The sequence below is a fragment of the Leptopilina heterotoma genome, unplaced genomic scaffold (genome assembly GCF_015476425.1).
Source record: "Leptopilina heterotoma isolate Lh14 unplaced genomic scaffold, ASM1547642v1 Lhet_220, whole genome shotgun sequence".
In the NCBI taxonomy this organism is placed as follows: Eukaryota; Metazoa; Arthropoda; class Insecta; order Hymenoptera; family Figitidae; genus Leptopilina; species Leptopilina heterotoma.
The window spans coordinates 301,030-327,952 of NW_025110938.1; the positions used below are offsets into that span (position 1 = coordinate 301,030).

The 26,923-nt window shown below is 20.9% G+C and overlaps 2 protein-coding genes across 4 annotated transcripts in view; one reads left to right on the plus strand and one right to left on the minus strand.

The window, feature by feature from the left end:
- Positions 1-26,923, plus strand: part of LOC122502160 (fibrillin-1-like) — a 161,622-nt gene that overhangs the window by 90,886 nt on the left and 43,813 nt on the right. For both annotated transcript variants that reach the window (XM_043612083.1, XM_043612084.1), the window contains 3 exons: positions 16,273-16,543; positions 17,196-17,347; positions 20,312-20,443. In XM_043612083.1, coding sequence (XP_043468018.1) covers positions 16,273-16,543; positions 17,196-17,347; positions 20,312-20,443 — 555 coding nt within the window. The remainder of the gene's footprint in view (positions 1-16,272; positions 16,544-17,195; positions 17,348-20,311; positions 20,444-26,923) is intronic.
- LOC122502161 (sushi, von Willebrand factor type A, EGF and pentraxin domain-containing protein 1) overlaps positions 1-26,923 on the minus strand; it is a 240,126-nt gene that overhangs the window by 90,868 nt on the left and 122,335 nt on the right. The gene's annotated exons all lie outside the window — the stretch shown is intronic.

Here is a 26,923-nt window from a genome sequence, read left to right on the forward strand (position 1 = left end):
AAAATAAAAATTGCAAATAAAAAGTAAAAGTTCCAATTAAAAATAGAAACTAAAAATTTAAGAACTGCAAATAAAAACTGAAAGTTAAAACCAAAACTAGAAACTAAAAGTGAAATATAGAAATAAAAACTAAAAATAAGAACTGCAAATAAAAACGGAAGTTAAAAACTAAAAATAAAAATTGAAAGTGAAAACTAAAAATAAAAACTTCTGTCTAAAAGGAAAAATTGCTTTTTCTCGTTTCTAGACTTGTTTCATTATTTTTGGAATTGGAAAAGGATGAAACTTCTATATTTATTCGTCAATTGAGTTTTTTTTCTCGTTTTAAAATTAATTTTTTAATAGAATTATCATCGTTGAAAAGGTGAAAATTAATTACGTTCAGTTATCCATTGTTTGCGATGAGATTTGATTGTTTGCCCAAAGTATCTGTCAATTATCATTCACACTAGAGATTGCCAGTACCAAAACAAATTAAAGTAGATTTGCTAGCATTGCACTGTCAGTTTAATGGGAGAGTCACGCCCCGATACTTGTCTCTATAAACGTTCATTACATTCACAGAAGCCAGTTATTTGATAACAAAACTTTTTGTTATGTCAATAAAATTTTCCTTCTCTTTCACTTCAATTTTCATTGTTTTAAGTTTAATTTTCAATTAATTTTAAATTTCACTGGAAATTAGTTTTTAATTATAATGTAATTAAGTTTTTTTTAAATTTAATTTTCATTTTAATTTTAAATTTATTTTTCATTTCAATTTATTTAAAAGTAGATAATTTTCATTCTAATTTAATTAAAAGTACTTAATTTTCATTATAATTTAGTTAAAAGTACATAATTTTCAATTTTAATTTTGTTTGAAAAGTGTAAATAATTTTTATTTAATTTAAAATCTACGTCTTAAAATTATTCTAATTTTTTGTCATTATTTCCAATTCTCTCCAATTAGTTTATTAGATAAAAAGTGTTTTTCACGAATGACTGCTATAGAGGTAAAACGGATGTAAAACGTTGAGAGAAGTTTATACACGCGATGAAGGCACGAGGAAAAATTTTCATGAAATTTCAAAAGTTCGAGGGTGCATAATTTATATGAAAATCTCCTCATATTGAGCTCTGTGTGAAATGTAAAATTTTGTCCCGCAATCAAACTATATATATATATCATCATCATTTGAATGTATAAAACATTCCAATCGAGAGAATTAGTCATAAAGAATGTAAATTAAATTAAAAGTATACCCCATCATTTAATTCACTGCAAATAATTAATTAATTCATATCCATTCAATTTATTCGCTAAATTCCAGTCGCATAAGATAAATTTTTATCGATTCTAATTCATATTTTTTCTATTTTTAATTTTGGTATAAAAATTTCCTATGCTTACATAAGAGAAGAGCAGAGTTCACGCTGAATAATAAATTTTGAAAAATTATCGCAAAAAGGAGTATTAAAAAATACTAAAAAAAGTAGAAAAAAGTAGCTGTGCCGAAAAATTAAATTTGACGACAAACTCGGTTTAGTTAGTTCTCAAAAATTACCAAAATTTTATTCTGTATTTCTTTGACATTTCCTTATTTCCATAAAAAATATCCACTTATTTTCTAGTCCTGGAATTTCAACTCTAAATTTTTGTGAAATTCAATTATTTTCCAAACTTTTGGCTAGAATTCTTCAAAACATTGATTATATTTTAAAAATACGGTTTAAAAGTAAAAAAAAAAAAATTTTAAATAAAAAACTTATATTAATTAAATTTTAATTAGATTCAAATTAATTGGAAATGTAAATAATAAACATTTTTCATTTCTTTACCAAAATTTAACTATATTCAAGAAATTTTAATTAAAATTTTTCAAAAAACTAATTTTTTTTCATAATTTTTAAACTAAATTATTCATGAATAATTTTTGTTTAATAACTATATAAATACTTGATTATTTTTCAAATTAAAATTTTTAATAATTGTAAAAACTTTTTGAAATTTATTTATTTCCTATAAAAATTCACGTTATAATGCTTTGAATATTCAATTATAATTTTTCGAATTCTTTCGAAGAATTTTAACAAAAATTTTTGAAAATAATTCAATTCTTCCGAAGAATTCATTTAAAAAATTATTAAAAATAATTTAAATCTTGTGAAGAATTTTATTATTTATAAAAATAAGTAAATTGATCATTGAATGATCTTGAATCATTCTATGAATATTTAAAAGAATAATTTAATAAAAATTGTATTAAAAATAATTTAAATTCTTTTATGAATTTTATTATTTATGAAAATAATTGGATTCTTAACAAGAATTTTATTATTTATCGAAATAATTAAATTCTTGTAAAAAATTTTATTATTTATTAATAAAATTGAATTATTGCAAAGAAATTTATGAAAAATTTGTAAATAATCGAATTCCTGTGAAATTTGTATTATTTATTATGTAAATAATTAAATGTTTGCATAGAATTTTATTTAAATTTTTTTGAAAATAATTGAATTGTTTTCGAAAATTTTATAAAAACAACTGATATTGAAAATCATTCAATTGAGGAAATATTGTTTAAATAATTGAAATTTTGCCAATAATTTTATTAAAATTTGTGAAAATAATTCAATTATTTCGAATAATTTAATAAAAATTGTATTGAAAATAATTGAAATTCTTTGACGAGTTTCATTATTTATGAAAGTTAATTAAATCACTGTAAAAAAATTTATAATTTATAAACAGAGTTGAATTATTGCAAAGAAATTTATGAAAAATTTGTAAATAAATTGTAAATATTTGTTAATAAATAAATAAATTCCTATTATTTATGAAAATAATTAAATATTTGCGTGGAATTTTATTAAAATTTTCGAAAATAATTGAATTTTTTCGAGGAATTTAATTAAAACTATATTGCAAATATTCACATTCTCATAAAGAAATAAATATAAATTTTTCAAAATAATTGATTTGTTGTGAAGATTTTTTTTAAACTTTTAGAAATAATTAAATTCTTTTGAGAAATTTTATTGAAATTGAATTGAAAATAATTGAATTCTTGCGAAAAATTTTATTAAAAATTAAAAAACATAATTGAATTTCTGCTAAGAATTTTGTTATTTATGAAAATAATTGAATTTTTGCGAAGAATTTTAACAAAAAAATTTTAAAAATAATTAAATTTCTGTAAAGAATTTTTATAAAATTTTGGAAAATAATTCAATTCTTTCGAAGAATTAATTTAAAATAGTATTAAAAATAATTGAAATAATGAGAAGAATTTTATTATTTATGAAAATAATTACGAATTTTATAAAAAAATTTCAAATAATTCAATTTATGTGAAAAAATTAGCGATTGTAAAAATAATTGAGTTATTGTTGCAAAGGATTTTATTAAAATCTTTGGAAGTAATTGAATTTTTGACGAAAATTTTATTTATTATTTTTCAAATAGTTGAATTCTTTTGAGAAATTTTAATAAAATTGTAGATTTAAAAAAATATTTGAAATGCAGAGAAGAATTTTATTATTTGTGAAAATAATTGAATTCTTCCAAAAAATTTTCCAAAAAAGTTTGAAAATAATTGAATTGTTTCAAAGAATTTTATAAAAAAAATTTTGAATTTTTTTTAAGAAGAATTTTATCAACATTTTTGAGAATAGTTTTTTTATTTCAATTATTATTTTTTAATTCAACTTTTATTATTTAATATTTAATCCTGAAAATGAATTAAAAGTCAACAAAAGTGTTTTTCGATAATAATAATAAAAAAAAAGAAAATTTCCAATAATCAAGAGAGAAATTGAATGAAATTTTCCCTTATTTATTTACTGCGCGTGATACGTTTATAGTGGTTAAAGTATAAAGTAAAGCAATTCGCGGCTCACCACAAGTAAGTTAATGCGGTTGTATTAAGCACACAAGAACGATGAAAGGCCATCAATAAAGGTCTTCTCGAATTTGTGAAGTACGTAAACAGCAAGAACGTAATCGCGCTGCGGGAAACCGGAAATTCAATATCAATATATATATGCAATTATAAATTTCCCTCACGATTAACATTATCATTTTTGATGATTTTTGATAATTATTATTTTTTTCGAAATTACAATCAATTTGTAATTTATTGTTATTGGTAGGAGAATAATATAATAATTAATTATATATTGCTTAGCCTAGGCTAATTTTTATTTTTTTTAATACAAAAATATAATATAGTTATTTTGAGAGTCGAGTGTATTTAGATAATTTACGAATTCCAAAAATATTGGATTAATAATTATTATCAGTACTTCTGAAAATATTGATATGCAAAAAGGAATGTTGAAGAAAAAATTTAATTGAAAAATTCTCTTTGTCATTCTCTCTTTACAGCAATGCTTTTTCACAGGTGAATGATCTGATTCCGTAATAGCTTCGATAATGTTGGAATTATTCTGCCTGGAATGGGTTCAATAGTAATGCACACTATAGGTTATTGTAAAAGGACCATTGATTTGAATGATAAATGAGAAATAAGTCTTTAGGTTTTTTTTTTTTTTTTTTGGCTCCTACAGGAAGAGATCAGTTGACTTGGCAAGGGTACAATAAATTTACTCGCGAAGGAGTATGGAATTTTACTTCTTTTTCCAGATAATGAATTTTATTTATAGATAAATTTCTATTTGAGAACAATTTATATTTAAGTGCGGCAAAAAACTACTGCCAAGTGGTGTTATCTTAACATTTGGCGCGCGACATTTTTTTTTCTCTTTCTTCTAATTTATCAAGTTTTGCTTTTCTTCTTTATTTTTCTATTTCATCAAAAGTTTGTTAATTTTTCTTTACTGTAGGTATTTTTTTATTTATTAAAATATTTATTATTTTTAAAAAATAGAATAGAGGTAAAAAAAATCAGAGTTATAAATTTTTAAATTTATGATTTATAATACTAACTTTAGCAGGAATTTAGCAGAAAGTCTCACTAGTCCTGCTAAAGTGAGTCAGAAAAAAGTAAACTAAAAATCATTAGTTTTTTTCTACCTCTATTCGAAGCCTGAAAATCTTCCCTTTGTCCATCAATTTCTCCAAATTTATAGTCAGCAAACCATTTATTTTCGAAATCGGGTAATTAACAAGAAACGAGTTTTGTACCATTTGCCGAAAAAAAAGTCGACTTTTAGAGGTGGTTAAAAAAAGGGGCGAATAAAAAGAAAGAAAAAAAAACTGTGACGTTTTAATCGATTAATTACAGGGATTGATTGGTGATTAAAAATTCAGGTAGCTGAACGAATCATATATTTTATTTATAAGACGCGATATGAGATTCTTATCTCGTCAAGAAGGATTAAGTTTACATAGTATTTAAATGTACGCAGGGTTGTAAACTCTCATATTGCAAAATGGTGTTGAGATGAAATTATTCTCATAAAGAAATACTGTTATATATCAACTCACCCAACGGGATGATAAATACCAGGTGTAGAAATGTAATTTAATAACCGATTGCGTTTTAAAATAGTGAATATTCCTCACTTGTTGAGCACAGTTTGAGAATTTCCTTTTTTTCTTCATCTTCCCATCAATCTCCTTTTTCTTGACCGGAAGAAACAGTTTTCAGTCTATGTAACACTTTGAGTGTATGGACGCATTCAAAATTTATCACTCCTTGACAGTTTCCCTTTTTCGAAAGGAAATTTATTCCTTCGAATAAAGAATAATAAATTGAATTTTCCACATCCTTGAAATCCAAAATGGCATATTTTAAATCAATTTTATTTTATTCAACGAAAAAGAAAAAAAAAATTGTTTGTTAATTTCAATTAAAAGCATTTCAATTTCAATTACTATAAAGGATTCGTTATCGAAAGTGTGTTTTGAAATAATAATAAAAATAATTTTTAAATCACTTTCAGGTTCGCACTCATCTACTAAAACCTACTATTTACTACTTTTTTTTACGATTAGCTACTACTTGGACACTTTTTTTTAAACTGACACTGAAAGCTACTTTTTTTTTTTTTTTTTTTTTTTTAAATTTGCACTGCTTTAAATCTGCTAATAGTTGAAATAAAAAAAATTATTCTTATAAAAATGTTCATAAAATTCTTCTTAGAAACAATTCAAAAATTTTTAAAAAAATTCTTTGAAAGAATTCAATTATTTTCAATCTTTTTTGAAAAATTATTTGCAAAAATTTGTATTATTTTTACAAATAATAAAATTCTTCTCTGCATTTCAAATATTATTGAAATTTCATTAAAATTTCTCAAAAGAATTCAATTATTTGAAAAAAAATAAATAACATTTTTTGCAAAAATTCAATTACTTCTAAAGACTAATAAAATCCTTTGCAACAATAATTCAATTATTTTTACAATCGCTAATTTTTTCACAGAAATTGAATTATTTGAAATCTTTTTTATAAAATTCGTAATTATTTTCATAAATAATAAAATTCTTCTCATTATTTCAATTATTTTTAATACTATTTTAAATTAATTCTTCGAAAAAATTGAATTATTTTCAAAAATTTTATTAAAATTCTTTGAAAGAAATCAAATATTTTCAAAAATTTTTATAAACTTGTTGGCAAAATTTCAATTATTTAAGAATTTCGACAAAATTCTACGCAAAAATTCAATTATTTTCATAAATAACAAAATTCTTGGCAGAAATTCAATTATTTTTGAAAATTTTTAATAAAATTCTTCGCATGAATTATCAATTATTTTAATATACATAACCAAATTCTTCTCTGGAATTCAATTATTTTCAAAAATTTGAATTACATTCTTGACAAGAATTCAAATATCTTCAGTAATCAAAAAATTCTTTTAAGAAATTTAATAATAATTTAAAGAGTTTTGATAAAATTTAACGCAAAAATTCAATTATTATCATAAATATAACAAAATTCTTAGCAGAAATTCAATTATTTTTTTAAAATTTTTTATAAAATTCTTCGTAAGAATTCAATTATTTTCAATACAATTTCAATAAAATTTCTCAAAAGAATTTAATTATTTTTAAAAGTTTAATAAAAATCTTCACAACAAATCAATTATTTTGAAAAATTTGTATTTATTTCTTTATGAGAATTGGAATATTTTCAATATAGTTTTAATTAAATTCCTCGATAAAATTCAATTATTTTCGAAAATTTTAATAAAATTCTACGCAAATATTTAATTATTTTCATAAATAATAGGTATTTATTTATTTATTAACAAATATTTACCTACAATTTATCTACAAATTTTTCATAAATTTCTTTGCAATAATTCAATTCTGTTCATAAATAATAAAATTTTTTACAGGGTTTTAATTACTTTCATAATTAATAAAACTCGTCAAAGAATTTTAATTATTTTTAATAGAATTTTTATTAAATTGTTCTCGAAATAATTGAATTATTTTCACAAATTTTAATAAAATTATTGGCAAAATTTCAATTATTTAAATAATATTTCCTCAATTCAATGATTTTCAATATCAATTGTTTTCATAAAATTTTCAAAAACAATTCAATTATTTATAAAAAATTTAAATAAAATTCTACTCAAACATTTATTTATTTTCATAAATAATACGAATTTCACAGGAATTCAATTATTTACAAATTTTTCATAAATTTCTTCGCAATAATTCAATTATATTCTTAAATAATAAAATTTTTTACAAGGATTTAATTATTTCTATAAACAATAAAATTCTTGTTAAGTATTTTTATATTTATTAAACAAAAATTATTCACGAATAATTTAGTTTAGAAATCATTGAAAAAATTAGTCTTTTTAAATTTTTAATTAAAATTTTTTGAATATAGTTAAATTCTCGTAAAAAATTAAGAATATTTATTTACATTTCCAATTAATTTGAATTTATAATTGAAATTTAATTAAAATTAGTTTTATATTTTAAAAAATTTATTCTTTTCACTTTTAAACAGTATTTTTTAAATATAATCGATGTATTGAAGAATTCTAACTAAAAGTTTGAAAAATAATTGAATTTCGTATAAAATTTAGAATTGAAATTATTACCAGGACCAGAATCAAATTTTGGTAAATTTTTCTGAATCGACTAAAACAAATTAGTCGTCAAATTTTTCGACAGATACTTTTCACTACTTTCTTCAGTTTTAAAACTTTTTTTTTGCTACTTTTTTCCTAAATTTATTATTGAGTGTGAAACCTGAATTAGTTATCCAAAACTTTTCAGTTGTTTCAGTGACAATTTTCATTTATAATAATGATGACGACTTTAATGAAAATGCATCATTGAAGAACTACACACACTTTGGAACACATTTATGATGCCATCCTAAATATCAGAGAGTTTGCTCGTTGATGTGCGAATATCGGAAATTGTTATACGACAGTATACTCTAGGGCTTTCAATAAAGGAGGATCGAGGTCGTGTGGCGCTATACGTAGTAGTAGGCGACGAAAAATACAAAACTCGAAAAATAAGCTTCGTCGAACTTGTATAGCAGGAAATATCGAACCATATACATATACCGACCAAAAAAAGGGGCCTTTTCCGTTCGTTTTATTTTTTTTTACTATTTCCTTCTTTATTTTGATTTCCCGCACTATGTCGAGTCTTTCGAGATTGAATTTTCAGGGGGTGGATAAGAGCGAGAGATTTTTTTTTCAACTTTTAATCCCAAGCGTGTAAGCTCAGCTGTGCAAACCTAGAATTCTCTCCACATTTCTGATATCGATAGGTTTCGATTTTATGCACTTTGATATGGTGTTAAGTTTACGATTATTTTTCAATTCTTTTATTTTTTTTCCCCTCAGTAGGTATACTATTTTTTTTATTTCTTTTCTTTAGTATTACTTTTCTTCGTTGGTATTATTTTTTTAGTATTCCTTTTTTTCATTAGTATTATTTTTTTAATAGCAAAAAAAATCTGCCTAAAAGCAAAATTTAAAAAAAAAAAAGAAAAGAAGCTAAAATTGAGGTGCGTAAATTATTGGCTATTTGAGAGTCACGAGAGTATAATTGGCTGAACGTGTCAAGTTTAATGGACTGGGAATTGTAATCGGCTCTGGTACTACATAATCTCAAGGAGCTTCTCCCGATTGATTATTGTGGTGCTCTTTAACTCCTTTGGATTGTCTATCATTTGTATGCAATATGTAAATTCTTTTTTCTGAGACCTGCCGGAATTTATCGCGCTAAGTTTTGCTTAACATCGATAAATTTTGCTGAGGTCATAATGTGTTGTATTGCACATATGATGTATATCGTATAAGTTTATATATGTGACCTCTGTTATATGCGTTCGAGGATGACGCATAGGCTATGCTTGTAGTCTGTCATCTTATTCTGATATTCTATTCGAAAGCATGACAGGCGATCCTTGCCAGAATCGATATAGTTGAGAGATGAATTTATGACTCTATTATTACGTCCTTCCTTGGGACATTTTGCCATTGGATATCCTTTGACGGATAGTATAAATATAACTTTTCACACGAATTTTCTTTTTTCATTTTCTCTCTCTCTCTTTTTTTTTCTTTTTTTTTAAAGAAAACTTTTTAGAGAAAATAAATCTTCATTTTACAGGATTTCTCATACTTGATGGAATTCACTTTTTTCATTTTGGAAAAAACTATTTTTCACTGTATCAATTTTCAGAGTGAAATCTTATTATTTCTAAATCCATTTCTCTAGCCAATAAAAATTTATTTGTGTACTTTCAAATTGTTTTTTAATCTTTAAAATTTTATGTTCAACAGGATTGTTTTTGAAGAGCCCAAAAATAATTAAACTAAATCCCTTGAAAAGAAAGCTAAAAATGTTATTTTAAAAATTTACGGACCATAAATGAAAAATTACTGACCAATTATTGACAAAAATATAACCAGTCCAAGTCAAATAAGAGAAAATTTCGCTTAAAAGTAAAATAAAATTAAAAATAAAATTAATTTAATTAATAAGATTAAATTAAAATTAAATTAAATTTTTTTTGTAACTATAGATCACTCCGAGTCTTCGACTCGGAGTAATCGATTTCTTCATGTTTTATAATAATTAAAAATGGCAAATTGATAAAATCATTGTTTTATATAATAAGAATATTTTACTTCTTCGAAATTATTTTCATCATTTCAATTCAATTATTACTTCTTTTTAAGAATTTTTCACTAAAATGTTTCTTTAAATCAATGAATTTTCAAAAAAGTTCTTCTAAAATTTTCAAAATCCATTTATTTGCAATATTCAATTTTGATAAAATTTCAATTATTCGTAAATTCTTCAATTAAATATATATTAGAAAATAAAAACTTGAAATAATATAAAAAAAATTCAATTACACTTTTTCAAAAATTTTTTTTTCAATTTTCAAAATTCAATTATTTCTCAAAATTCACGCTATATTGCTTTTAATATTCAATTATTATCTAAAATTTTAACTGAAATTCATTTTTATGAAATGAAAATCAATTTTTATTGGAAAATCCTACTAAAAATCAATAATTTAAAGAATTTTATTAAAATTATTTGAAAATAAATTGAAATCCTTTGAAATATTTTATTATCTATGAAAATAATTGAAATCTTGCAAAGATTTTTTATTAAATTTTTGAAAAATAATAGAATTGTTTCGATAAAAATTTAAATTCTTTGGAGGATTTTCATTAATAGTGTATTGAAAAAAATGGAATTCTTTCTTGTAATTTTATTGATGATAATTGAATTTTTGCAAATATTTTACTATTTAAAAAAATAATTGAATTCTTTCGTTAAACTTTATTAAAATTTTGTTGAAAATAATTGAATTTTTGCAAAATATTTTTTACTATTTATAAAAATAATTGAATTCTTCCAAAGAATGTTTATGAAAATAATTGAACTTCTGCAAAGAATTTTATTACTTTTGAAAATAATTGAATTTTTGTGATAAGTTTTTGTTATTAATGAAAATAATTGAATTTTACAAAGAATTTTATTAACATTCCTTAAATTTATTGAATTTTTGGGAAGAATTTTGATAATATTTATCAATTAGGAAAGAATTTTTAAAAAATTTTGAAAATATAGACAATAATAATTAATGATGTATTTAATAAAAATTGAATGTTTCTTAAAATTCAAAATTCGCATAAAGAATTTTAGCAAAATATTTTTAAATAATTGAATTCTTTCGACGATTTTTAATAAAATTTTTAAGAATAATTACATTTTCCGAAGATTTTTGCTATTTATAAAGATAATTGGATTTTTTGCAAAGAATTTTATTAAAATTTCCGAAAATAATTAAATGTTATAGCGTAGAATTTTATCAAATTTCTTAAAAATTAATTAAATTCTTTTGGAAAATTTTTGAAAATAATTTAATTTCAGAGAAGAATTTTATTATTTATAAAGATACTTAAAATTTTGACCAGAATTTTACTATTTTTGAACACAATTAAATTTCTGCGAAGGATTTCATTTTTCTTAAAAACAGTGGAATTTCTGCAATTGTTTGTAACTTCTCCAAAATTAATTTTTTTTTATTGTTAACTAAAATAATTGTATAAATCCATTATTTTTATTAATTTTTAAAATAGTTTTTTGAGAATTTTCAAATTCATTTGTTTTTAACTAAAATTCATTTTTAAATTAATTTTTATTATAAAATTCTACTAGAATTCAATAATTTAAATACAAAAAATTATTTATTTTAGGTATATTTGGATGTTTCTTAAAATTTAATTCTCATAAAGAATTTTATCAACAAATTCTTAAATAATTGAATTGTTTTGACGAATTTTAATGAAATTTTTATTAATAATTACATTAATCAAGGAATTTGATTAAAATTTTATTAAAAATAATTGAAATTCTGCGAGGAGTTTCACTATTTATGAAAATAATTTTGACAAGAATTTTAAAAAAATTTTGAACAGAATTGAATTTCTGCTAAGAATTTTATTACTTTTGAAAATAATAATTGAATTTTGCAATCATTTGTAATTTCTCTAAAAGTTTCCAAAAATTATATCGTACAATTTACGAACTTTTTTGTCCTTTTTTAATCAAATTACGGACATTTGGATGGATATTTAGGAAAATGTTAAAAATAATACAAAATTACTCAAAAACTGACATTTATTATTACATATCGATTACAATAATCATAACAATAATAAAATAATTATATATTATAAAAATTGAAAATCGATTTACAAAAAAATTTCAATGTACTCCCATAACATCATTACCGTGAATTGATTTAAAATTTTTAAAAGAATTTCCCGGAATACATCCACCATGACATTTGCAACCAATTCTATTACATTTTCTAATGCCACAATATTTATTATTTTTTCGAGGTTTACCATTGCCACAAACTTTGATTTTACAAACTACTTGTGGCCTATTTTGGTAAAGAATTTCCACTTTTCTAAAAGGATTAGTGTGTCTAGTTGCTTGAAAGTGGGAACAATTCTTATCAACACTGGATGATGCAAAAAATAATGTAGTCTTTCGGCAGCATACATTTTTCTTCGCGTAAATAAAATGCGAAAATGTTGTAAGCATTACGAGAAATAGAACAATCTTCAACTTTGACATTCTCACTATTTTAAATGTCTTTATAACGGAAGGTGAAATTTTACCGAACTGATCAAGATTGCATTCAAGAAAAGGAGAACAGTTTTTTTTTCACTGATATAAAATAGACAAATAGTTACAAGTCGTGAGAAAGTAGAAGATATAATATTAATAGTAGTAATAAAAACAGATGGGAAAATTTTTTTTAAAGATAATTTTATTATTAGGTGCAGTTATATGTTTGTAAAATAATCTCTTTCAGTGCAATAATAGTATCAAGTAGTCGGAAAAATAAAACAAAAAGTATGAAAAATAAAAAAATAATGACAGGCCTTGGATATGCGACTATTGACAAATTTTTTAAAATTATATTTTTAAATAATTATTTTTCGATAATAAAATTTAAAAAATATAGGTATAGGTAATTAAAAAAATTTTCGAATAATTTCGAAATTTTGTAAAATTTAATTAAAAATAGTTTATCTTTTATAAGTATTTTATTACAATTTTAAAAAAACAACTTTTGAAAAATTTTAATTGCAAATTTTTAAAATAATTAAATTCTCAAAAATTTGCAATGAAAAATCTTCAAGTGTAAATTTTAAAATTTTAAATGAAAATTAACGAAAATTTTCTTCTAAAAATTATATTAAATTATTAAAAAAAAAGAATTTCTTAAAATTTTTCCATTCTAATTCCTTCAGATTTTAAATATTTCAATATTCAAAATTCTTAAGAATTTAATTTTTCAGTCATAATAAAATTTTGGAAAAAACATGTTCGTATTATTTTATAATTAAAATTCTATAAAAATTTTATTATTTTTTTTTATATTTTTCAAAAGATTTTTTATCTTTAAAAGTTTTTAAATTTTTAAAAGAAATTTTTCAAATTTAAATTACTTTTAATAGATTTTATTAAATTTCAATTATTATTATGAGATTTTATCAAATTTCAATTGTTTGGAAATTTTTTAATTGTACATTTAATTAAAACAATAATATCTTTAAAAAATTATTTTAAGATATATTTTTAAAAAATTAATTTTAAGAATTTCTTTATTAGAATTTTTAGGAAATATTATATCTTAATAAATTTTAAAAATAAATAATTATTATAAAAAATTGAACTTTTGTTTTTAAATAATTGATTCAGAGATGAAATTTAGTTAAAAATTGTAGAAAATAATTGAATTTTGGAAGGACTATAGTTGTAATTTTTAGAAAGTATTTAGAAGAATTTTATTATTTATAAAGATAATTGAAATTTTGACTAGATTTTTAAAAATTTTTGAACAGAATTGGATTTTTGAGAAGAATTTTATTACTTTTAAAAATAATTGAATTCTTGTGATGAATACTATTGTTTATAAAAGTAATTGAATTTTGTCGAAGAATTTTCCTATTCATTTATAAAGATAATTGAAATGTTGACGAATATTTTTTTTTTTTTTGAAAATAATTGAATTTCTGCGAAAAATTTGTTAATAATTTTAAAAATAATTGAATTCCAGAAAAGAATCAAAATTCATAAAAATAATTGTAATTTTGAAGAGAAGTTTAAACAATTTTTTAACATAATTGAGTTTCTGCGAAGAATTTCATTACTTTAAAAAATAATTAAATTCTTGCCAAAAATATTGTTATTTTTGAAAATAATTGAAATTTTGCTAAGAATTTTATTTAAATTTTTAAAAATAATTGAATTTTTGCGAAGAATTTTATTACTTTTGAAAATAATTGAAATGTTGACGACCGGTTTTTTTTATTTTTTGAAAATATTCAAATTTCTGCGAAGAATGTTTTTAAATTTAAAAATAATTGAATTCTTGCCATGAATTTTTTTTTTGGGAAATAATTGAATTTCTGTGAAGAATGTTATTAATTTTGAAAATAATTGAATTTTTGCGATGAATATTGTTATTTTTGAAAATAATTGAAATTTTACTAAGAATTTTATGAAAATTTTTGAAAATAATTGAATTCTGGAGAAGTATTTTATCATTCATAAAAATAATTGTAATTTTGAAGAGAAGTTTAAACAATTTTCAAACATAATTGAATTTCTGCGAAGAATTTCATTACTTTAAAAAATAATTGAATTCTTGCCATGAATATTGTTATTTTTGAAAATAATTGAATTTCTGCGAAGAATGTTATTAATTTTGAAAATAATAGAATTCTTGCGATGAATATTATTATTTTTGAAAATAATTGAAATTTTTCTAAGAATTTTAATAAAAGTTTTGAAAATAATTGAATTCCGAAGAAGAAATTATTTAAAAAATTATTTATTAAAAAAATATTTTTTATTATATTATTATTATTTTTATTTTTATTTTTTTTTTATTATTTTTTATTATTTTTAAAGATAGGTAATTGTAAATTTGAAGAGAATTTTAAAAAAATTTGGAATATAATTGAATTTTTGCGAAGAATTTTATTCTTTGGAAAATAATTGAATTCTTGTTTTTAAATAATTGATTTAGAGATGAAATTTAGTTGAAAATTGTAGAAAATAATTGAATTTTGGAAGGACTATAGTTGTAATTTTTAGAAAGTATTCAGAATACTTTAATTATTTATAAACATAATTCAAATTTTGACGAGAAGTATTTTAAATTTTTATAATTTAATTCTTTCTATGAATATTGTTATTTTCGAAAATAATTAAAATTTCGTTAAGAATTTTATAATTTTTGAAAATAACTAAATTCCGGAGAAGAATTTTATTATTAATAAATATAATTGTAATTTTGAAGAGGATTTTAAAAAATTTTTGAACATAAAATAATTGAATTTCTGCGATGAATTTTGTTACTTTTGAAAATAATTTAATTTTGGAAGGACAATTATTGCAATCTCTAGAAAGTATTCAGAAGGTTTTAAATTGGAATTTTAAAAATTTTATTTAAGAAGAAAGAATTAAGAATTATTAAAATATTTATTTAACGAAATTATTCAAGCTTTTAATAATTAAATTTAGAAATGAAATGTCAGAGAAATAGAAAATAAAATTTTTGTGACAACAATTCATTAAATAAAACGAATTTTTCGATTTTTTTGTATTTTTAATTTTTGTGATTATTCTAGAAGTAGTCCAAGCCAGTATTAGTCAGACAAAAGTTAGAATATTTTTTTATTAATATTCAATTTTAGATGTCAAAATTTTATATTTTTTTAATCAGTAGTAGAAAAAGTGTATAGAGTCAGAAACATTTTTAAATTTTGGGACTCCTAGACAAGTAGTTCAAGTCTTTATTAGTCAGACAAGAATTTTGAGTGTTTAGCATTAGTGAGCGAAAAAGTAGATAAAATTTTTTATTTTTTGTTATCAGTGATAAAATACAATTGCAGTTTCTTATCTACAATTATTAATTGAAGATAAAAAATTTTGTAATTTACATAGTAATAATAATAATAATAATAATAAATTGAATATCACGTTTCGCGTTCTAGGGCGCGTAACATTAGCTAGTTATAATAATAACAGTGATAATAATAATTATAATAATGATAAATATAATAAGAATTGTAATTAATAATTAATAATAATAATTACTATAATTATTATTATTATTATTATTATTTTTAGCACCGCCTGGAAATTGAATGCAACAAATGTAAATGAAAATAGAGTAATAAAATAATAATTGGATGGAGATAATTAGGATAATTAACTAAGAGTTCTTCTTGGGCGATATTTCTGTAGTAATGATAATTTTCTTATTTGTGTTGCAGGTGGAAAAGGAAGTAAAATTCGTAACGACCTTTTGCTTTTAGACGATCCAACGACGACAGACGCTTCGAAGAAACGTTCTCAATCTGGTAAAAAGAACGCCGAGCACAAGAAGGTAAAGAAAGGGAAGAGGAAGAAACTGAATTTAGACATAACTTTGACAAACATGAACGAGACTTTAGCTTCGAAGCTCGATGTAAGCTGCTCTAAAGGAAAAGGTCTCTTTAATGCTCCTCCTTATCTGCAAAACGCTCGCGCTCCCAAGATTGTAAGGTATTAATAAAAACAAACTTTTTTGAATAGAATGCATCTCTTTACATTGCAGGTTTTTTTTTTATCCAAAATCGTTCGATTATATTAAAAAAAAAAATTTATCAAAAAGAAAGAATTTAAAAAAAAAATTTCTCAAAAAAATTTCCATAAAGAAAACAGACAATAAACAGAATAAAAGTAAAAATGAAAGCAAAATATATCTTCTTCTATTTTAATAATCGCTGTGATCCGGTAATCTGTTCGCAGTTTCAAGTCAGTTCTTCTCGTTTGCTTTTTGTTTCCTAACATTTTTAATAAATGAATTTTAATAGAGAAATTTTATTAGAATTTTTTTTTAAACAATTGAATTCAATCCAGAAATGTTAATAATTATGAAAATAATTGAAACCTTGCTAAGAATTTTATTATATAATTCTTTAATATAATTAAATTCCTGTGAAGAATTTTTGTTATTGTTGTTATTAATTTTCAAATAAAGATTAATTGAAAAAGAATTTTTTTTTATATTGAATAAAGAAATGAAAAATTCAATGATTTTTTTTTATTCTCTCATTTTGAAAACTATCCAGAAGAACTACAGGTGGAATATTTTTCGATATATATTGTTTTTTTCTTCGAGTATCATCGCAAATATAATGCAATTTGTTTATAGAAGGAAAAATGTGGTTTCATCGAAGAAAAATTACCTCGTTGCTGTATACGAATGTATGGAGGGTTACGTTTTGAAGGATCCAATGGCAGATCGCATGTTTTGTAGCAAACGAAATTGGTTGGGAACGATGCCAGAGTGTATTAAAGAAGAAGGTAAGTTAGAGGAAGGAATTCTTCCCGCAGCGAAAAAAGAAAAGATATTCATATAATTTTCTTTTTTTTATTTTATATTTATATTGCAATTTTTTTTTCTCTCAATCAATTTTTAAACGATTCTTTTCCATAAAGTTGGAAATTTTTTTTTCTCCTCTCGAAGTAAAGAATTTACTTCTTGAAGTAAATTTTTTAGAAGTAAAAAGACCTTACTTCTCGAAAAGTAAATTTATTTATTTATTTATTCATGACATAAATGAGTAAAAATTAAGACCCGTAAAAAATTTAAATTCTTGTCAAAACTTCAATTATCTTTATAATAATAAAATTCTTTTCCGAAATTCAATTATTTTCAAAAATTTTATAAATTTCTTGTCAATAATTCCATTATTTTTATAAATAATACAATTTTTACACAGATTCAATTATTTTCATAAATAACAATATGCATCACAAGAATTCAATTATTTTTATATTTAGAAAAATTTTTTGCTGGAATTGAATTATTTTCAAAAATTTTAATAAAATTCTCCGCAATAAATTCAATATTATTTTCTTAAATATTAAAACCTTTTACAGGAATTCAATTGTTTTTATGAATAATAAAATTCTTTTTAGGAATTCAATTATTTTCAGAAAGAATAAAATTCATCGCAGATAAATATAAAAATTCTCCCCAGAAATTCAATTATTTTCGGAAATTTTAATAAAATTCTTTGCAAAGATTCCAATTATCTTTATAAATAGCAAAAATCTTCGGGAAATGTAATTATTCTTAAAAATTTTATTAAAAATCGTCGAAAGAATTCAATTCTTCAAAAATATTTTGTTAAAATTCTTTATGAGAATTTTGAATTTTAAGAAACATTCAATTTTTATTAAATACATCATTAATTATTATTGTCTATATTTCCAAAAATTTTTTAAAAATTCTTCCCTAATTGATAAATATTATCAAAATTCTTCCCAAAAATTCAATTAATTTAAGGAATGTTAATAAAATTCTTTGTAAAATTCCATTACTTTCATTAATAACAAAAATTTATCACAAAAATTCAATTATTTTCAAAAGTAATAAAATTCTTTGCAGAAGTTCAATTATTTTTATAAACATTCTTTGGAAGAATTCAATTATTTTTATAAATAGTAGAAAATATTTTGCAAAAATTTCAATTATTTTCAATAAAATGTTAATAAAGTTTAACGAAAGAATTCAATTATTTTTTAAATAGTAAAATATTTGCAAAAATTCAATTATCATCAATAAAATTACACGAAAGAATTCAATTTTTTTCAATACACTATTAATGAAAATCCTCCAAAGAATTAAAATTTTTATCAAAACAATTTTATTATTTTTCAAAAATTTAATAAAAAATCTTTGCAAGATTTCAATTATTTTCATAAATAATAAAATGTTTCAAAGGATTTCAATTTGTTTTCAAATAATTTTAATAAAATTCTTTAAATTATTCATTTTTAGTAGGATTTTCTAATAAAAATTGATTTTCTAATAAAAATTGATTTTCATTTCATAAAAATGAATTTCAGTTAAATTCTTAGATAATAATTGAATATTAAAAGCAATATAGCGTGAATTTTTAGAAATAATTGAATTTTAAAATTAATTTTTTTGAAAAAATGTAATTGAATTTTTTTTATATTATTTTAAGTTTTTATTTTCTAATATATATTTAATTGAAGAATTTACGAATAATTGAAATTTTATCAAAATTGAATATTGTAAATAAATGGATTTTGAAAATTAATTGATTTATAGAAAAATTTTAGTAAAAAATTCCTAAAAATAATAATCGATTTAAAATGATGAAAATAATTTTGAAGAAGTACAATATTCTTATATAATAAAAAATAATGATTTTCTCAATTTACCATTTTTAATTATTATAAAAATTTATTTTATACTTTTAAGTAAAATTTTCTCTTATTTGACTCGGATTGCTTATATTTTTGTTAGTAATTGGTCCGTAAAGTCCGTATTTTTAAAATACTTTCATTTAATTGAATTTATTTATATTTAAAGTTTTTATTTTTCAATATATATATATATTTAATTGAAGAATTTACGAATAACTGAAATTTGTAAAATTGAATATTGTAAATAAATGGATTTTGAAAATTGTCGAAGAACTTTTTCGAAAATTTGTCATAGAAATCAAATGTAAAATTTAATTACACAATAATATAAAGTTGAAAGAAAAATACTATTTCAGGAATTTAAATTCTGTCTAATTAAAAACCACTAAAATTTAGTAGAATTCATGTAGAAATTGTATAGAATCGTTCTAGTAAAATTCTATAGAATTTCACTAGAATTCCTATAGAATTATTCTATAGAATGATTCTATTGAAATTCTGTAGAATTTCACTGGAATTCCTATAGAATTATTCTATAGAATGATTCTAGTGAAATTCTCTAGAACTTTTTCAGCTGGGATTATTAATTATTTTATTTGTAATTATTTTTATTATTAATTATTTCTATTATTAATTATTGTTATTATTAATTATTTCTATTATTAATTATTGTTATTATTAATTATTTTTATTATTAATTATTGTTATTATTAATTATTTTTATTATTAATTTTTTTCATTTGCATGAATGTGATATATTGCGATGTTTTACTAGTGCAATTTTTTCAAATAACTAATTAAGTCGCAAAATATGATTCGCGAGTATAGATAGTTTGGTTTTGATTGGAAACTGACGGAGGGAAGAAATATTACAACACGCTTATATTTCTAAAGATAGGCGTCACTGAGAGAGAGAGAGAGAGAGAGAGACTTTATCGTAGAAATTGATCCGGAAAAAAAAATGTTATATTCGCTGGTGTATTTCCTGTTTGAAAGATGCATTCACGTGATGATCTTAAGGCGTTTATGGATTATGTATGTGAATGTGGTTTATAGTATTAGTGATGTGTGCATGTATTGTTTCAGAATTGCTACAAGAAATAGTTAGACGTTGCGTTCCAGACAACGGTGGGTGCGACCATATCTGTGAGGACAACCCCTCTGGGATTCAATGCTCCTGCTATGATGGTTATCGAGCAAATGGAACATCTTGTCTTGGTATCTATATTATACACTTTTTTTTACCATAGAAACAATTTAATCCGTAACAATTTTTTTTAAATATTTTAAATTTAATAAATCCTACTTTCATTTTAATTTTAATTTTCACTTTATGAAAACATGAAGCTCTACTTCCTAAACAATTTTTATTTATACACATCGCAAATAAATATCAGATAAAAATTATTAGTTCGAATATTTATATAATTTTATATTTCATCAGTTCTATCAAATGTCAATTCGTGCAAATAAAAATTCGGACACATGAAGATTCGATGAAATAAAAAATTCTGCTATTTAAAGCTCGACTCACTGAAATTCGCTGTTAAATGATATTTCCGCCGAATTAAATTTCGATTAGATTATAGCCACCATTTAATTAAAAAATTGATTAAATTAGAAGTTTTGTAAAATATCCGATAAATAACAATTTGATGGTGACCTGACATTGTGTTAAATAAAATTTTCGTTAAATAAAAATTCACGTTAATTTTAAATCAAAATATTCAGCTGTAGATAAAAAAATTCTTTTCAAAAAAAAATCCTTAGTGTAATAAATAAAAAAAAATTTCCATTTAAATAATTTTTCTGCTATTTATGATCTTGAAAATTTGAAAATTGATTGAAAATCTGAAAAATCTATGGCAATAGGATCATTTCATTTAAAGTGAAATTGAGTTTAGTTCGATGGGAAATTATGATGCAGATTTTTCTTCTATCTGCGAAGGTGATGATTGTGTTATGGGAGAATTTTAACAGTGAAATATGAGACAAGAGAAAGGAATTACTGTTCCAGACGATAATCGCGTGGAACATCTTGTAGGATACTAACACGAATCAGATCTTTACCAAAAGACGTGCTCATGGTTTCTTGAGATAATGGAATAAGATGATACTTTGTTGAAAGCGGGGGTGGCGGGGATTTTGTGTTCTCTTCTGAAATTCAAGTAGCTTCATCCACATCAAAATATGCTAATTGGTTTCATGCCTCAAAATAAGTGCTTTCTACAAACTCCCTCATGATATATATTATATTCAAAACAAATTTCATAGAAAAAGTGTTTGTTGCAAAAATTTGTTTTCTAAGCTCGAGGTGGGAAATTTTTAATTTTACATACATTTTTTTACTTTTAGTTCTTTTAAATTACCTTTTGTTACAAACAAGAATTTTGGATTGAAATTCTTTTTTAATTTCACTAAAAAAATATTCGGTAAAATATTTTTAAATTTTATTTGTTGAAAAGTCCACTTAATTCTCTATTGAGTTTATAAGAAGAAATTTTTATAAATTATTTACAATTAAATGCAGTATTTTATTTATAACAATTTTCTTCGTATTCTGTTATTATATATTGATCAGGCGTTTTAAAACTTGCCGACAAAAGTTTCACATAAAAATTTCACACTCCTCAACTTAGCTTTCAAATTCTGCAATATTTATTAGAATTCATTTTTTATTATTTTTTAAATCTTATCAACTTTTTTTTTGTTTGATTCTTATTTTGTTTTAATTCTTCGACATTTAATCTGTTAAAAATAAATCTTATTTTTCACTTTTTACTAAATCCGTTCATATTATAAACATTTTTGACTGAATCTTAGCCTTGAGAGTAATAAAGTCCTAAGCTGATTTAACTCGCAGCAGGCCTCGGATTTATTTAAAAAAAAAAGTCGCTTTAGACGATTAAAAATATAAAAAAAATTTAAAAAGTCGTTTTATTTAATTTATTGTTGTCACAAAAATTTTATTTTGTATTTCTCTGACCTATTTCTAAATTCAATTATTAAAAACTTGAATAACTTTGTTAAATAAATATTTAAATCCTACTTCTTATTTCTTTTTTTCTACAAGGAAATACAATTTTTAAATTTTAATTTAAAACCTTCTGAATACTTTCTAAAAGTTACAACTATAATTCTTCCAAAATTCAATTATTTTCTACAATTTTTAACTAAATTTCATCTCTAAATCAATTATTTAAAAACAAAAATTCAATATTATTATTTTTAAAAGTAATTAAATTCTTTTCAGAAATTCAATTCTTTTCAAAATTAATAACATTTTACGCATAAATTCAATTATTTTTATGAACAATAGTATTCATCACAAGAATTCAATTATTTTCAAAAGTGAGAAAATTCTTAGCAGAAATTCAATTCTATTCAAAAATTTAAAAAAATTCTATCAAAATTTCAATTACTTTTATAAAAAATAAAATTTTTCTATGAAATTCAATTACCTTCAACAATTTTAATGAAATTCTTCTATGAAATTCAATTATTTTCAACAATTTTAATAAAATTCTTAGCAAAATTTCAATTACCTTCAAAATTATTTTTTAAATTCTTAGCAAAATTTCAATTATTTTCAAAAGTAACAATATTCATCGCAAGAATTCAATTATTTTTAAAATTAATAAAATTCTTTGCAGAAATTAAATTTTTTTTCAAAAAATCAACAAAAAATGGTCGTCAACATTTTAATTATCTTTAAAAATGAATATCAAAATTCTTCGACAAAATTCAATTATTTTTATATTTTTTTCATATTTTCATTTTTATCACAAGAATTCAATTATTTTCAAAAGTAATAAAATTTTTTGCAAAAATTCAATTCTGTTAAAAAATTTAAAGTAATTCTCATCAAAATTTCTATTACGTTTATAAATAATAAAATTCTTTCTAAAAATTACAATAACTATAATCCTTACAAAATTCAATTATTTTCTACGATTTTTAACAAAATTTCATCTCTAAAATCAATTATTTAAAAACAAAAATTCAATTTTTTATAATAATTGTTTATTTTAAAAAGTTAATAAGATATAATATTTTCAAAACATTGTAATAAAGAAATTCTTGAAATTAATATTTTTTTAAATAAATAATTTGTGAAAGATAAAATAGTGTTTTAATTAAATGTACAATTGAAAAATTTCCAAATAATTGAAATTTCATAAAATCTGATAATAATAATTGAAATTTAATGAAATCTATTAAAAATAATTGAAATTTGAAAAATACTTTTAAAAATAAAAGAATTTTTGAAAAATAAAAATAAAATTTTTAAAGAATTTTAATTATAGAATAATATGAAAATGTTTTTTTTTCAAGATTTTATTAGGTTTGAAAAATTAAATTTTCAAGAATTTTAATTTACTTTTTTTTTTGAAAATAATTGATTGTTAAGAAATTACGATAAAACATTTCTAAAAATCAGTTTATTAAAAATATTGTACTGTAATTTTTTGAAAATAACTGAATTTCTTAAAAGAATTTCTGTAAGTTATAGAAAACTAATCAATTTTTTTCAAGAATTTTAATAAAAAATTTTGAACATAATCGTGTTTTCTAAAATGTTAAAAATAGTTCTAAAAAATTTTAATATAATTTTAAGAAGAAAATTTTTATTAATTTTTATTTTAAAATTTACACTTGAAGATTTTTCATTAGAATTTTTGAGAATTTAGGTAATTATTTTAAAAATTTGTAATTAAAATTCTTCAAAAGTTGATTTTTAAAAGTTGTAATAAAATACTTGAAAAAAATAAATTATTTTCCATTAAATTTTACAAAATTTCAATTATTCTAAAATTTTTTAGTATATTTTAAAAATTTTTTATTGTAAAAATATATTCAAAAATATAATTTTGAAAAATTTGTCTATAGTTATTTTTCACATTATAAAAATCGAAGTACAGTTGCATTTTATACTAAAAATGTTGTATTTTGTTGCAACATTTGAAAAAAAGGCGAAAAGTCACAATTTTTGAAAATAAGTCGAAAAAAGTGTCATTTTTTGAAAATAGTCCAAAGTCATAATATTCGAGGCCTGCCACAGTTTTAAATTTATAAATATTCTTTTCAATAATAATTTTCTTAATTTTAGTAAATTTATTTATTAATTTTTAGTTTCTCACTTTATTTTTTCAGAGTAGTTGATAAATTGTATATTTTCTACACGGACAGAAAATACAAACACAATTAGAAATTATCTGAATAAAAAAAAGTAATATCGAAGTAATGGGGGAAAAAAAATTGAATATATTGATGTTTATATTTAAATGAAATGAAAATATAATTTAGCATAAAGTATCAAGTGCATTATGGGCAAGAACATGTCTGGCATGTTGCTAATCGCCCCAAAGGGATTTAAGCGCCAGGAGCATTGTATGCTAATCTAAAACAGAATCTCCTTTATCTAAAGGAAGGAAGGGATGGGTGCGGGGGCAGAAGATTCTAGAGAGATCTATTTTGTACGGTATCCTAGGTATTTGGGTAAGGAAACACGTGCGCAGCGGTTTTACTCTTTTGTTGTCCGCAACAAAAATACATTTCACAATTTATTGTCTGCGAAAAGTTTTAAAGCGCGATTTTAAAAAAACAAATTTTATATTAATAATAAACCGCTTACAAAATTTAGTCTCTAATAAATCTCTCGCATATATTTCGGATCCAGTAATAGCAGACGTTTCTAGTCAGACAAAACACTAATGCTTAGAATAATACTCAAAGGTGAAAAAATAAAAATTTATTTTAATAAAATTTTACAATTATTTTACAAAAAAATGTAATTACAAAAAATACTAATTTCTCTTGTGCACAGATTATTTCGATTATTATTCCTATAATTTTATTATTATAATAATTCTATTATTTTTTATTAATAGTAATAATTTGTCCTACTATTATTATAATTATATTATTAATTTTCCCAATTATTTAATAATTGCAAATTCATTGTTATACTTGCGGCTTGGCAAATATCGCACAAAACAAATGTAAATGAAACGAAACAATTATAAATTAATTTAAATTTAATTTTGTTAATGATAAAATCGTAAAATTAAATTATCTCTAAATATTAATACAGAAATAATATAATCGTTGGTTGAAATTAATTTATACTTGAAATGTTAATTGAATAAATGAAAATAAAATTCACTTTTCTGTAATAGAATTTTCGTAATTATTTAAATATTAATATTATAATAGTAATGAAAACAAAAAAAGGAAAATTGCCTTAACTTTCAATATCGTTCGATATTTATATGTACGGTACTTGATCCCTCGAAAATTAACGATCGTAGCTGGAAGGAAAAGGTTAGATTATTAGATCCTCGCCTCATTTCGTTTACAGTGTTGCGGCATAGTGCACTTACAGCAATTCCGCTCACTGATTTAACGGAAATTGGATGTCTGAAGTGTTAGAAACTTAAATTTTTTTGCAACTGGATGTTATTTATATAAAATGTTTTTCGCTTCTTACTGAAAAATTTAAATTTCAATTATTGTTTTTCTTTTTTTTTAAGAATAATTTGTTCTCTCATTCATTCACTTTTTTTTCCCTCAAACTCTGAAGTTGTCTATTGTTTATACTTTTGTTTCTTGTTAACTTTAGATAGATTGTATGTTATAATTATTTTTCTTTTATTTATTTTATAATTAATTCAAAATTGTAATGACAGATGGAAATCATTAGAATTTTTTGTCACTTTTTTTCATGAAAAGACTAAAATTCTGTTAAATATTGTTTTGTCAAATTGAAATTATTTTTGTTCTTTACTTCTAAAGAAAATTAGAAAATTGTTAAACAACTGTGATTAAGAAATAGAAAATTTATTTATTTTCCATTATTTTTCTTTATGAATCACAATTTTTTTAACAAAATTATTATTTTGTTTTATAGAAAAAGAAGAAAAATATTTGCACAATTTCTATTTTTAATCTTATTTTTAAAACAGGATTTTCCACAGGAATTAAGACATTCAAAAAATTCAAATTCATTTTAGTTAAATTATTATTTTCTAGAATTTTAAATTATTTTATATAAAAATAATAATTTAATTTCTTAAAAAAAAATTTATTATTTATGAAAATAATTGAATTCGTGTGAAATTTTTATTATTTATGAAAATAATTAAATGTTTGCATACAATTTTATAAAAAATTTGTTAAAATAATTGAATTTTTTTGGGGAAATTTTATTAAATAGTAGATATTGAAAATCATTGAAATAAGAAAAATGCATTTTATTTTTGAAAATAATTGAAATTCAGACAAGAATTTTTTTGAAATTTATGAAAATAATAGAACTTTGCAGAAGAATTTTGTTATTTATAAATTTTTTTTCAAATTTTAAACATAGCTGAATTTTATAAACAGAATTTTATTTTTTTTTGAAAATAATTGAATTTCTGCAAATTATTTCTGATTTCTCCAAAATTGAATTTTTTTAGTTTTTTTTTACGAGAATTTTCTTAAAATTTTGAAGAATAATTGAATTTTTACGAAGATTTTTACAAAAAAATTTTTAAATAATTGAATTCTGTTTGGAAATTTTATGAAATTTTATAATAATTAAATGTCTTTGTGGCATTTTATTAAATTTTTTTTTTTTAATAATTAAATTCCTAAAAAGTATTTTATTATTTATGAAAATAATTGAATTCTTGAGAACAATTTTATTATAATTTT